This window comes from Neopelma chrysocephalum, unplaced genomic scaffold, assembly GCF_003984885.1.
Source record: "Neopelma chrysocephalum unplaced genomic scaffold, ASM398488v2 Primary Assembly neopelma1_71, whole genome shotgun sequence".
NCBI classification, from domain to species: domain Eukaryota; kingdom Metazoa; phylum Chordata; class Aves; order Passeriformes; family Pipridae; genus Neopelma; species Neopelma chrysocephalum.
In genome coordinates, this window is record NW_020897731.1 from 3,233,795 (window position 1) to 3,249,185 (window position 15,391).

At 37.4% G+C, this 15,391-nt stretch overlaps 1 protein-coding gene across 9 annotated transcripts in view; it reads left to right on the plus strand.

Moving 5' to 3' along the window:
• Positions 1-15,391, plus strand: part of PPP2R2C (protein phosphatase 2 regulatory subunit Bgamma) — a 193,481-nt gene that overhangs the window by 163,521 nt on the left and 14,569 nt on the right. For all 9 annotated transcript variants that reach the window (XM_027686495.1, XM_027686496.1, XM_027686503.1 and 6 more), the window contains one exon: positions 12,812-12,981. In XM_027686495.1, coding sequence (XP_027542296.1) covers positions 12,812-12,981 — 170 coding nt within the window. The remainder of the gene's footprint in view (positions 1-12,811; positions 12,982-15,391) is intronic.

The window sequence follows — 15,391 nt, forward strand, 5'->3', positions numbered from 1 at the left end:
TGCAGGCACATTGGAAAACAGCGAAAGGAAGAAAATTTTTTTTATCTGTACAAGTATTAGCTGTGAACTTGATAAGAGTCATATCTGTGACTGGTTGTCTTTATAGTTCTTATTGCAGGGATCAGTGAAGAACCCAGAACTCTCTAGCAAAAGAAAGAGGATTCCTAACAAATCAAAGAGGGTGGGGGCAGTATTTAAGTAGATGAGCATAGTGTTTGGAATACACAACACCTGTTCTGAGTATTGCAGCAAGTAAATTTTGATTGTCAAACTGCCTTCAAAATTTTGAATCCATTTTCATGGATTAAGAAGTATCAGTGTCCTACCTAAAAATGTAGTCCTGCATTCCCTAATATGTATTTTTTCAAAAACGTGCCTGAACAGATTCAGGGGAAATGCAGTAAGTAATATTGAAGAGGAAAAAAAAGAGAAGAAAAAGTTACTGTTTTGGTATAGAAGGTGTCATCTGTCCTAAGTGATTTCATGTAGTCTGTGAAACTTTGATATGAACCACCAATTCACAACAGTTCGTATCTGAAACCTACATAAGAATAAGGAAGCAAAATGTTGAATGTTTTTCTCAAAGTAAAGGTTGAAGGAAAATGCACGTTCATAATGTCTTACTATCAGCTCTTTATGTTCTAGGGAAGACAGACTATGGTTCATCAGTAATCTGGAAGCCTGGGCACTTCACTTTGTGCAAATGATAAATGCTGAGATAAAGGCATTGTATTGTGTGGTTGGTTCCTCTGAGGAGCTGAGAACCTAAGGAATCAACTGTGGTGGCTCTGCTTTAGTCACCCCCTAGACTGGGGCTTCCATTTGAAACATTGGAAGGAAATTCAGGAGAAATTCTCTTGGTGCAAGAGCACATAAGAGGTTTTATGTCACTCAGTGCCTACTTGAACCTTTTTGAGGTAGGCAGATCTTATTAGTAGGGGCAGAAAGGGAGGAGAAAGCATTTGAATATTTAAGTGAGAGAGAAGTGGGGCACAGATTTAGCACACCAGCTATTTTTTAAACTGAAGTAAATGTAGTAAAGAGCCTATGACTAGGCCTTTTGGCTGTAAGGAGAAGTGTGCATGCTCAGAACCTCTTAGGATGTGGTCTCCAATTATAGAAAATAACCTTCAAGGACAATTTCCTAAGCAGAGAAGTGTTCTACCTTTGTTAGCTGTATCTCGTTGTACTTGTAGGGGGAATTCAATACCATGAAGTGAAATATAAGCATGACACAGTGACACAATGCTGTGGGTTATCCTGTCCCACTTAATTGTTTTGTTCTGTAGTACCTTCATTTCTTCCTGTTAATAAGGCCTCCATTCCCCTGTAACTCATTGCCAAATGCCAATCACAACTTATTAAAGCCACAATACAGTAACCCTGGATGAAAGAAGGCATTTTATGCCAGAAGGGAGCGCAAGGTCTAATGGTCATTGATTAAACCCCATTTTCCAGATCTATGAGTTAGAAAATAGCCATTTAATGTAGCATTGCTGCACTGAACTCAAGTCAAGCTCATTGAGAAGCTGAGCGTGTACAGCACAACATTAATAAGCAATGGTAGAACTTCCAAAGTGTTAAAAGAGTAGGCCCATGTACTGCTGATTGGAGTTTTGAGTATAGCTCTCAGAGGCAAGGAAAGCTAATTTTATAAAGCCCACAGCAGCCCAGAAGGATATATCATAAAACCCAATCAGTCTGCGAAATCAAGTTATTTACATTATTGTCTCTCTAGTACCTTCACTGTGTGTCCGATTCTTCTTTACAGTAGCTAAATTTACATATGGTACATATGCATGATGAGTACCCTGCTCTCCTAGCTCGGCTCGTCTTTCAGTCTTTCCCCATAACTGACTTCACTTCTAAACCAAAACACTACAACTGGAGTCACTGTAAACCCTCGTGTTCTGCCATGCATTCTTACTTCCTCAGCTCTGTTTGGTATCACTTTGTGTTGCGTTTCAGATACTGTTCTGAGAACATAATAGATGTACATATTTTTGGGGATAAAAGATCCAGCGTAAAACTTTAAAAAATACCTGGATGATGAGCATATGTTGTGAACTTCTAGGTTTTATTCAGATCTCTATAGCTGTGATAAAGTCCATTGCAGCCCTCGGGAGAAAGGGCCCTTCCATTTATACAAGCTTAGAGAGTGCCATGAATAATTACTGTGCCACACTGTAAAAATAAATTATGTACTAATATCTGTGGTGGAAGTGAACTGACATGGGATGTTAATAAATTACAGTGTCTTGAAGATTTCTGGTTTGCTAAACTCAGTGGCAAAATCTCTCTTTTCAGCATTAGTGACAGGAGCCCTGCAAGGTTTCCCTTATAAATCCTCATGGCTCTGACCTGGATGAGACGAGTACGTACTCATCCCTGATGCCTATGCTGAGATTTATTAGCAAGCAAACAATTCGTGTGATGAGATGTAGTGGGGATCTCTGTCCCTTAGAAAAATTATCTCAGACCACCAAATTATTCATAAAGCATTGAAAGAATATCAGGTCAGTAGTTGAATTTTAAATGGTCATTGAGATACTGATAAGCTATGATAAAATGTGTTGTGTTTTTAATAGACTACTGTAAACTGCTTCTTATAGCAGCTCTATAATAGATCATGCAATGCTGAGCAAGTATCAGAAGAAAGTCTTGTGTGGCCATAGCAAATGTATATTGGAGAAAGCCCAGCCTGTAACCACAGGGCAGGTACACACATAGTGCTGTTCTGTGTTATTATCAGACTTTGAAAGTAGTGGGAGAGGATGCCATCAAAAATGTTCAGGAGAGGAGGTGCCAAGAGGGGTGCATGTCCCTGCCTATTTAGAATGTTAGAGGGGTGGGAATAAGGAAGAAGCTGTTCTTCCAGTCTACAGCATTAGAGGTAAAGATTTAAAACAGATATGAAAGTCAGACTCAAGCAGCAAGAAATAGGGATTAATTGAAATAATATGGAACATTTCACCTAAATAATGTATTTGCCCAAAAACCCAAAGATTGCCTGTAAGACATTATACAGGCAAAACTCATGGTAATGCAGTGTAGAAAAAAGGCAGTATAGGGAAATCTGTGGCAGCAGCAAAAGTATCACTGTTAGAGCAGTCAGCTAGGAACACAGAAAATAATAGAATTACCCACCACAAATTCCATAAATTCTCATGCAAGGGATTCAGATGACACAGAAGACAAGCATAAGGATCCTGTTGCATTACAGCAATATAATATGCAATTGTTCAATTAAGAAATAGTTGCTAATTTGGTTTTGAGTTTTTCTTGCTAATATTATGTTCAGAGCCCCTTATAAATGTGTTTGGAGTTAATATCATTCTTCCAAACAGCTTGTAGGCTAGATGGGTACATATGGCTGTTTCAACAAATCATGTAATAAAGCAGTCAGCTAAAGAAAACTGTGCTTGAGCATGTAAATCAGAAAAAAATGAAGAGCTTTTTCAGTAGTTCATCAGAATTATTAAAAACATTATTAAGTGGTAAATATTAAGTGTATAGTTATGCAATATGGAAATTTAAGTCACTCAAGAGTATAACTCCTGTTGATATTTCATGTAATAGCCTTAATATCTTAAAGTCATTGCATACTTCAGAAGTAGTAATCTGTTTAAATGCCGTATGTTGCTTTAAGGGTTTTTTATTATTCATTTCTTAATATGTATTTGTAGACTAAAACCCTATTTCTAATTATCCATTACTCATGTGCAAAATTTACAACAACATACTTCAAGGAAAGAGGAGCTACAGTTTCAAGTTGATTGCTCTGTGTGCCATGGTGATCTTTAAAATACAGATTTTGGGGTTGTATAGCATTAGCCTCTGTCACCATTCATGCTTTTTGTCCTCTAGACAGACTTCACAAGCTCCTGAAATTGGAGTCTGTAAGAGAAGCCATTTAGAGGCCCCCTCCCTTTGACCAAAGAAGTGTTTATAGGTGATGATCCTAACAGCTGTCTTCTCTGGCCTCTCCCTGAAAGAAGCAAAGCATCCCACCTGGGCAAAGCATCCCAATTCCATGGGCTGAACAATCAGTATCTTAAAAATATAAAATGGTCTTGGGAGCAATGCACAGTGAATTTTGTGTTTGGTTTGTGACTTAGAGATGCCACCCAAAGATAATGGTGGCGTTTTTTTCATTCAGTCCTCTTCCACATTTTTGTTTGAAATTCAGGCATGAAAAAAACGCCAGCCCTTCCCCAAGGATAAATACCACTGTCCTGTCAGTCTGGCATGTAACTCAATTGGGTTAGGCTAGGCTTTTTTGAGATTACCTTTGATTTTAAAGAATTCAGAACTGTGGAAGCAGCCAAGACAGAAATCAAGGATAATCTACTTGAACATGTTGAATTTTTAAAATTAATTAATTATATTTACCTGTTGTTTAAAGCAGGTTGGAATTTCAGGGACAAGACAGCTTTCAGACCTCTGACTGAATATGGATTATCTTTCATTTGCAACAGAGAACAACCAGAAGCACAAAAAAGCCTGTGACAGACTATCCCTGCTGGATTTGCTAATTAATATTGACCTTTCCAAATGAATGATGCTTATTGTCTGACTGAAAAAGGGACAACTTGTTTATCTTCTATGTGAGCTTTACATCTAAAATACGCTTTTTATTTCTGCATCTGGTCTCATGTCGACTTATCATCTGAGAGAGAGGGACAATCACCATTCTCCCTTTGTACACTGAGAGACCACTGTCCAAGTGATGTCCACTTCAGGCAGAATCAGCAAGGTTTCATGTGACAGGAGTGAAATTTACCCAAGCTTCCAAAATTATTTGACTCTGTGCTTTGATGAAGTCTTGTTCTTCCTATCCTAATTTTCTGGATTTATTTTTAAAGGCATACATATGCACTACAAAGGCATATATTCATTGCTGGTTTTGTATCCCCAGTGAAAAAATGTGCCCATATCCTGATAATTCTTTAATTATGAGTGTCACTAAAGATCTGTTACTACAATTTCATGCACGGTAAACTAGATCCTGGAATAGATCCTTCCTTGTGCAGGAATCCATTGTGCCATTAGTATGGACTCCAAACCTTCCATTCTGCTCAGTTTGGATGAATGTATAATAAAGACATTTAAAACATGGCTAATGTAAATTCAAAAATGTTTCTACAGAAATGCAGTTATGTCTATGTAGTATTTCCTTCAGTTGTGCAAAGTATGTTAAATCAGAGGTAGAAAAAAAGCTGATTTATATACTTCTAGCTATCAAATAGAAGGAGGAAAGAGAAAAGCCTGAAGCAATGGTAAATGATTTATGATTGAAAAGGTGTTTCTTTAACCCCTCTCCCCCAGCTACACACAGATAAAGCAAATAACTGCTCTAAGATTGATTTAATTATTCAGTCTATTAAAATTCCTGTCTTCTTTGCCTAATTTTTTTAATAGCAACAAATACCGCTTTTCAATGTCTCATGAAACCAATGTTCAAGATTTTGTTTCACTGGGGGAGAAAAAACTCACCATTAATCTTACATATCAAGATCAGGAAGACTTACGCGTGAATTTGGCTGTAGAGGAGTAGTAGTTTTATGTCCCATTAATTCCATGGGATTGCTCACAACACGTGACATTAAATATGCACATAAGTCTTTGTGAGACCGAGGTTTAAAGAGCCTTGATCTTCTAGATTGCGCTTGTGGTTTTTTTCACTTCCTTGCTCTCTTTAGCACCATTTCTCTTTATTAACAAACTCACTGGCAAAGTTACATTAATCTAAGCAACTCTGTAGTGAAGCTCCCACCCACTGATCTTTAGCTATTGATCTGGCTTTGCCTTTCAGCACTAATGCACTGTCCCTTGTGGTTTGCGACAAGCTGCAGCAACTCACTGCAGATGGTAAAACAGATTCTTAAATATTGATTTGAGGCTCCACTTTTAAAAGCCATGCTCTCTAGAGGTATTGATGAGAAGCCTAGTTTTAATATTGGGTCACTGGATAAAGGAATGCTTTGTGGTAGGTGGAATTTCAGTCTTGTGGTGTGGAGGTAGCTTCAGAAATTTGCTCTGAGTAAAAGAAGAAAAATGATGTGTAAGTGACCGGGGCACAAAGAAGTGCCCTCTGAATTATATAAAAACAAGCAGAAAATTGAAATGTAAAAAGATTCTGCTTTTTCAGTTTAAAACAGGATAAGCAACCACAGGCGACAGTAATATAAATTTTTAAATAAAGGTGTCTTACAAAGTAATTGTGTTTTACATTGCTTATGAAAGCACATTCAAAAAATTCCCACATGTGTATAATCATATTAAACAGTGTAGACCAAGAAGACAAGATTGTCATATTAGCAGATAATTCTGTTATTGAAAGAGAATTTCTGAAGGAGATGAATATATGAGTGGATTGGCTTAATAGAAAACAATAAAACATTCAGAGATAGTGAAAGATAGAGTAAATAATCCTGGTAAATCAAATTATTATCATGAATAATGAAGATAAAAGGCATAAAGAGACCATGAATTTCAAAGGGAACTTGCAGTTGGGATTTATTCACTTAGAATGAACTCAGGAACTCTTTTGCATGAAATCCTAAAATAGATTTTAAACAGTGCATATTAGTAACTATACCTGGTCCTTCTGGCCCAGCGTTCTGGCTCTGGTAGTGGGCAGTAGCAACATCAACAGAAAATACAAGAACAGAGCAAGTGTATATATAATCTTTAGCCTCTGCAATATGCAGTTGGAAACTTGAGCTTCACGGACGTTAGTGAGAATGAATTTACTGCATTTAACAATACTGAAATGGATGTTCAGGGTTTGGGTTTTTTTAATTTCTACACTTACCTTTGAACCTGAGTATATTTTTTACCATTCACAATATCTTTCAATAAAGTCTTTAGTAGCTTAATTAGGCGTGGTATGAAGAACCATCTGCTCTCTCCTTACCATTTCCTGGTTTCTTGTGGCGACCCCTACTTGTCGATTGGAAGAGACAGTGTACAAAGTGAACTGTCGTTCCCTATTCATCCTTTCCATGCCACTCTTAATTACAAACCCCTCAGTCTTTCCTAGGCTGAGAGACCCCAGTCTATTTAGTCATTCCCTGCATGGAAGGAATGTTGTACTTCTGGTCATTTTTATTGCCCATTTCTCTGTCTTCTTGAGATCTCTGTCACGTTAGAGATAAGTCCAGAACTACACTTAGCTCAAGATGTAAGCATATCTTTGAATTAATTGGCACCAAAAAAGTGCTTTATATGTTGAAGGATAGCAACAAGTGTCATATGCTTGAAAAAAAAGAATAAGATTAGTATTTTTATATGCGTTCAAGTGAAATTTAGTTCAGTTTTTTTATACTAAATTTGATGAAATATATGTGATGGAGCAAATGGCAGCTGATCTGAGAATGGTACTAATTTGCCATCTAAAAATATTATAGTTAAATAATTAGTAAGACTTTTAGCTTAGGATCATGTTTTGTGTGAAACATTGAAGTAGAATAACCATGTATTCCAGAAAAAAAGAATAGTTAACATTTTTTATTTATCAGCTATCGGGAAAGCAATATTGGTTCTTGTTCCTTTTGCAAGTAACTGTGGCTAGTCAAGATGGGTCCAATTTCATTTCAAAGTACTGTTTTCCAGTACATTTTAATTGGGAATTGCAGCCATTTCCATTTGGGATCTGGAATTAAATAGGGACTTAGTTTAAATCATAAGTTGGTTGGCCTGGGACTGCATCTGTTTTATGTGTTTATGAACCTTAAAGCCCACTGAAGGGTTACTTGATCCACCATCAGTATTTCCAGGTCCAGCTGAAATACACCTGTTGTTTGTATACCTGTGTAATCTGTAATAAGTTCTTAATTCAGTCTAGCTGCAGACTGTTTGCTTGCTTATATAATAAAAATGAAAATTATTCTCCCCCTCTTGTTCAAGCATCTTTGTTGGCCCTGGCTTCTGTGGTCCTCTTCCACCTTAGTAACCCCACTGCCTCTTGTTTCACTGTTACCAAAACTGTCTTCACCCATTTGTAGCTGTGACCCTTAACAGGAACTGGATGATTTTGTATATTCATTAGCTGTCTTTTGAGGTAGAGAGAGTTATTTCATGGTGGAGGATTTCCAAGGATTTAAATCTAAGTAACAACACTTAAATGCTATAAAAACAGAAGTTCTGAGGACAGGATACAAAATATGAACATTGTCCTTTAGGAAAAAAAATGCTTTAATAAGTTATTACTTGTTCATAAGTAGAAAGAAAATAGGGGTTTTTTTTCAGGTAGAGAGAATGACTTTTTAAGGCTGTCTATAATTTTATCATATGACCGATGGTATTTCTCATCAGATATGTGGAGCTGTTAAGCGTTCATCTTCAAGTTTTCCCTCGCTTTGTTTTTTTCCCCCTAGATAATCATATGTGCAATATATATAAACATAATTTATTTTTGCCTTTTTTTTTAAAATATATTCAGCTTTGTAATAGCAAAAAGTTGGTTTGATCTGTAGTTCTGCTTTTAGTCATCAGTAGCAGAAATTTCCAAGGTTCTTATCTTTATACCTTAAGGGAGTACACAACATTATCATTGTCTTCTCCCTCACTCGTTCTTTGTTTATCTTAGTTTTTACTGATAATTCATAGTAAATTATGAATTACTATGCATGGCCAGATGCTCAGGCCATGATAAAAAAAATTTGCCAAAGCTTAGACCCTATGTTTCTGTCTTTTAAAATCAGTGAGAGTTTTGTGTATCTGCACACAGTTGGCATGTCCTTCATCCCATCAATCCATTATATATTTAAAAATTCAGGCCAATAATAAGAAGCAGCTCTAAATAAGCTTTCACTGCATTAGAAAGCTAGGTTTCCTAACTCCTGCCCCATTTATTTCAGGTGCTATATTGCTTTCCCTTTAAATAGATAATTCTTCTTTGTGTTTTTATTAAAAACATTATTTTTATTTGTATTTTGGAACCATCTGTGTTGTGACAGTGCTGTGAGTGCTTGTGTTTTTATTTCATCCAGGCAAAAGAGTGAAGGTAAGAGAAAAAGGAGAAGCAGAAGGAATATTCAAAATTCAGCCAAGGCATTACCCAAGGTCATATACTGTAATGTAGAAAATTGTGCATACTCCATCTTGTGATGATTTTGGGAGGAATACAAGATTTTGTATGCTATATCACTTTGTGAGACTGCACCCACCATATAAGACATTTTTAGCGTTATTTTTAATATTTTTTAAAGTTCACATATGCCAGAATTTACACCCTGCTATGATTAAAGCTCTGCCCAGCTACTTGTTTAGAATTGAACTTGAAAATTACTTGGGCTTGTTTTTTTGTTTTCTTTGTTGGATGTATCTTGTCCAAAGTGTATCACTTTCAAGCATGTGGAATCAGGCCAGTATGAATAGGATATTGCAATGGCAGCACCTGTGACCCCCAGAGTGCATCTCAATGAGAACCACAAGGGTATTAGTAGTGTGTGCACCACACTTCTTTTAGCTACTGCCCAAGGCATCTGCATTCTTTTGGCCAGTGAAGCTGAGTGAGGTGGACCTTCCCACCCACTCTTGCTGTTCCTGGCCTTTTTTTTTTTTTTAACTTCAGATATCTGCATCTGTTTCTGCATGATAAATGCACACATTAGAGATGCCTTTCCTATCTATTGATTCTAAGGAAAGTCTCCATGCATACCTTAGATAAGAGAAATTCAAGGAACACACAAGGAAACAGTATTCTTTATGAGAGAGAAGTTTGCTTCTCAGCAGATGGCAGTTTCTTTTGAGAAGGAAGCAACATATTTTTATGCTGCAGATTTTCTTCAGGATTCAGGAAAACAGTGCTCTGGCAAGTATCTTTCAACCAACCCATCCTTCTCTACAAAATCTGGACTTCTGTGAAAAGCTACTGGGGTTTTCAACTTGTGAGCAGGAAGCCATGCAGAAAGGAAAATTTTTACTTCCATAGGCAGACTTCTCAGTTTACCCATGTATCTGCTGGTAGGGTAAGGGGCGGGAACAATGTCTTCCTTGGAGGTTCCTCTTTAAACATTGGCTGTACTCAGAAATATGTTCCACTTCTCTCTGTAATCCCATGATGTTTCTCTATTCTAGAGGCCTGTCATCAAGGTCATATGTAAGTCTGAGCAAGTGTCATGTGAAAGCTCAGCGCATCACACCATTTGTGGTTTCTGTGTTCATTAGATAGCTAGACAAGTAACTTTGTCTTTCACATAATTAGCACTGTGACCATTATCAAGAACAATATTAATGAAAGTTAAATACCCTTTTTTTATGACAAATATTAGTTATTTAAAATTAATGAAGAAATTAATCAAAGAGTATAATTGAATCTGTAGTTGTATCTCAGTAAAGTTCAGATTGCAAGTCTTGGTCTAGCAAGATTTATTTTGCTACAGAAAAATAAGCTAGATTTGAAGTCTCGTGTTTTGGGCACTGATTGCTCCCTGGCATGAGAGCGGCCTCCAAAAGATAAGTCTGAACTGTAATGAATAGAAAATATGTTTTCGGTGCAGGCTGTCAAAACCTGTTTTTGCAAACAGTGGGACAGATCCATGTTTTATTCCTATCAGCTTGGAGAGGCCAAGGTTGAATTTGAATTGCTTTCCTTAACTGAAGTCCAAGTCACATGGCTGTCACTGCTGTTCTGTCTCCAATTATTCAGCTCATATTAGCCAAACTGAATGAAGACTATGCTGTTTTGCAGTGTGTGCATAACCTTATGTTGACGCTAAACCAGAAATAGCTAACTCCCATGAACACTATCTCTCACCTTCATTTCCTGAGGTTAATGCCTTGTTCTTGTTGCTCAGGCAGATGCTGGTAGTTGCTAATCTTTCTCTTCTTTTACTGGGAGCTGCTCCTTAGTTTCCTGTAACAATTTTCTTGTATTGGTTATGCTGACTATAGGAACTATCTGCAAATAATTACTGCTACTAACATTTTTACTGATATCTTTCTTTCTGTAGTGATATGAGGCTTTCATGCCTCTGTTAGTTTCCACAGTTAATTAATCTAAGTCTTTCTAATACTTAATATGGTAAGGATAGAAAAGCAATAAACAGGGCAGATAACGGATGAAATAAATGGTTTAATCTCATTAATTAACAAAATACAGAGTATCCAGGTACAAATATTACTCCTCTTCTGATCACTGGGAGTTGGATAAGCCACATAGAGCCAAGAAAATATATCTAAGCTATAAATGAAGGTGTAGTTCAGTTAGTGTGGGTTTTGTTTTTTTCTTTCCTGATTTTAATAGCACCTTCACATCATAATTAGGAGGATGAAATTCCTGCCAGCCAAGTACATAGTTTGGACAGATTAAAGGGAAGAGGTATGAGAAATGATAATTGCTTTCTGCTCATCAGACATCTATTGAAAATCTGACAGGATAATTACAAAATACCTGCCTTTGCAGAATGTCTAGGCAAATTTTTAAAGAGCTATTTAAAGTTGTTCGTTTACAATCTGTCTGAAAAGAAGTTTTTTCCCCTCTTTTTGAAGTAGTTAATTACAGTTTAGATGTGTGGTGCATGTTTAAATATAGACTTTCTTCCCATGTGCATGCCTGGCTGCATTCCACTGCCCACCCCCAAAGCAAATTGCCCATAATTTTTTGCATTACCCCACATACTTCACCCACGTACTCACCCTTAACTTTCAGCAGAACATTATTTCCCCTGATGGAAACTAACCTCATTGCTTCCAACAGTCTGAATCATAGTCAGAGATAAATTAATTGAGAGAGGAATGTTCCAGTGGACTATACAAAAAACTTTATTCTGACTGACAGTAAAAAGGTGTTCTACTTTCAGGTGTTTTTGTCTCTCATCACAGTTTTCAAAGAATATTTTAGGTATAAGTCCCAAAAACCTACTGATTTGGTTGAAAACCAAGACCCCGAAGGTCTGACTTTCTACTAAAGTTCCCCATATAAGGTCATTTGAATCACAGGGCCACAGATACCTGCAGAAAGACAACAGAGCTCTGGGAACCTGGTAAGCAGGGTTAGAGTCATCCAGGATCATTTTTATGTGCAGTTGAACAGGGATGACCAATCTCCTAGCTTACAAGAGTGGGATTTTCATGTATGGAAGTACTATAAGCAGTGTTCCATGATCTCCTTCCTTGTCAGATCACACAGAACCACAAACAGTCAGGGAGTTTAGTGCTTTCCAGAACTGTCAGCAATTGCACGTCAATTATGTAGTTCCTGCATCCACGTGGTAAATCTCTGTCTATTTTCTGCTCACCTCCCAGGAAGAGGTAATTGCAATTTGCAATTGCTTTCTAAAATTCTCGTGTTTAGTCTCAGACGCCTTCAGATATGACTGATGAGTATCCTGCAGCCTGGCCAGCTGGTTCTGACAACCAGGGCAGGCTTCGAGTAACCAACCTTACCAGGGATGCCAGGACTGTTGTGGGACCATAGGTACACCTCTCATGTGATGGGGACACCTGAATTTTGGTAATATCAGGAAACAGGATGTGCGGATCCTGGAAAGGATGACCATAGATGAACTGCCTTGCTATAGGTATCTGTAGTCAACTGACTGGAGTATTTACATAATTTCCCCAAGTGATGCTTTGAGTCCATAGCTATAACATTAATTAATATAGTATTTAAAGCTTACAGTTTGTATTTTTATATAAAGTTAAAAGAATACATTAAGTGCTGGGCATATAATTAGTTCTATATTATGTTCCTTGGTAGATTGAATTACGTATTTCACAGGAAGCGCACACTTCAGGTTGTACAACAGAGCATTTTTTTATATAATTCTAATTTGTCTCTTGCTTCTTTTTCTTTGAACAGTTTATGAAGAACCAGAAGACCCCAGCAACAGATCATTTTTTTCAGAAATTATATCTTCAGTGTCAGATGTCAAATTCAGTCACAGCGGTAGATACATGCTAACAAGAGATTACCTCACTGTCAAGGTTTGGGATCTGAACATGGAAACAAAGCCCGTAGAAACATACCAGGTAGGAATCTCCTGTGTCTTAAAATGCAACAATATAAAAGCATCTCACCATTCAAAAACTGAATTTTTGTAAACTTCTCATCTGAGAAGCAGCAAGCTAGGGAACTCATCAAGGTGGCCAAAATCCTCACAGTTGTGTCTTTGTAGGTAGAAAAGAGCAATTTCAGCGTTAGTAAGGAACCTGGGGAGTCAAGATAACACTCCCTGTGGGTTGAGCTCTTGAAAGAAATTATTCTTCTAACAAGGGAAATCATCTCTGCACTTTGGCATCTGCTTTCAAATGATACATCTCACTATTAACATTTAAAGTTACTGAGGTAAGATTTGGTGTGTTGCTTAACCCTCTGCTCCTGCGAGGACTGCTGAGAATTTACACCTTTGTCATTTCAGGACTGCTTTTTAGAACTTCATCTCTGTGTTTCTCCCTTGTGCCTAGTTCTAGATCAGTGTTAAACCCTGGCATCCCCACTGACACAGCAGTTCACAAATGCCAGACAGATACATCTGGTTGCCTGAATTCATTGCGATATTATCCAGACAAAATGCCAGTGGCTCCAGCCAGTGCTAAGTTTGTACTCTGACATCTGTTGTGTTTGGCAATAGAGAGCTGAGCTTACATTTTTTTACTCTGGCTTGAAGAAAGAAAATATGTCTGTGACACAGAAACTCCTTGTTACAAAAATGCAGTAAGAAAAAACTGTCAAGTTACCTACAGAAGAGTATGCAAAGTAGGAAAAATGTCGTTCATCTGGCTCGTGTTGCTTATTGAGAGACAGTCCTGTGACAGTCCTAGACCAGTCCCTTGTTTTCTGTGTGTGTATAATGGCAGGTGGGGTATAGTAGTTCACAGTAACTATAATTAAGATTGGTTTTAAAATAACATGTGATGAGAGTTTGGTAGTGTGTCTTGTCAAAACAACCAAAATTTCCCAGTATTTTTTAGGCAGTGTTTAGTAGACAGAGTGGGGCCCAGTGTTTTTCAATGCACCTATTACATTTCAGCAGATACTCTCCAGTGTGTCTCCTATTAATTCTAGAAAGTCTGAGCCTGAGTACCTTTAAGACTACAGAACTGGTTTTGCACTTAAAATGGCAGTACTTGTTATGCTAAATGTGTTAGAAATGTTGATATGCTGTGAAAATGGAGTGGGAGGGTAAGGGCGAGACTGTGTTTTATATAACAGAATCATATCTCAGATTTTGGCAACTTAGATAAAACATTATTTTATACCTATGCTAATTTAGTAGGCAGCCTTGTCCCTGGAGAGGAATAGCTGGTCAAACCAACCTGTTTGTCTTGACACCTGCTTTTATTTCCTCGTGTACGTAGCTGTGAAACAAGCTGGCAACCCTTAAATTAGTCTGACACGCAACAGTAGGGCCAATTAAAAAGTCATATTTCTTCATGCTGAGATGGGAAAAAATTAGTATAATGTAAAATTTTCAGTACTGATAATTACAGTCAGAAGCTTATAGAAAAAAAAGACAAGACCCACAACAACAAAACCCCTATAAATGTAACAGTGTTCTTACTGCCTTACTTTAACCTTTTGTTTTCGAATATTTGTCCAGTGCCTTGTAAAGAATATACAGATGTGTTGCTGAGCATTGCAGTGGACTAAAAGAGAATCTGGAATCTGGGGAGCCTTGGGAAGCCAATAACACAGGACTCCAGAGGATTCACATAGTTCAACTGCTCTGGGCAACCTGTCATGTTATTTAACTGCAGAGAGTAGAAAGATTCTGTTCTAAGAAAAAGTGGTTTAAATGACTCTATTAAATAATTTATCTTACAGGTATCTCTCTCACATACCTAAATCTCATATATAAACTTGGAAATCTCTCAAAAGATTTTTTTGTGGTAGATCACCTGAAGGCAACAAATAAACCTAACATTTTCAGTTATGTACCCACATAATTATGATGACAAATATATCATTAAAAGATTAAAAGGTGCTCATTAAAAGATTGTATTTCTCATTTCATCCACTGCATGGTAGCCACTTAGATATTACCTAGGTGTGAGACTCATGAAGAGGGTCACAACAGGAGACTTCATACAGAGCTGTAAGAAAGAGCAAAGTCTATAACTGTACTGCTTCATTATCAGGTTACAATTTTAGTATTAAAAAAACCAACAAACAAAAAGGAATGACTCATGCAGGTCCTTTTTCATATCAGTGCCATGGCTCAAAGAATGCTGTTGCATAGAGCAGCTGTTGCAGTCCTGCTGAACACATCTGCTGACTGTTCCAACATGATTTTCTCCTGTTCATGCTTCACACAATAGAAAAAGGGGCAGAGTATGATCACTGGACAGCACTAAGAGAGCCATACAGCAGAGTGGCCGATGCTTGAATGTTGCAAGGCAGCCCTGCCTAATAGCTTACTCTTCTGATGCTGCCAAGTGA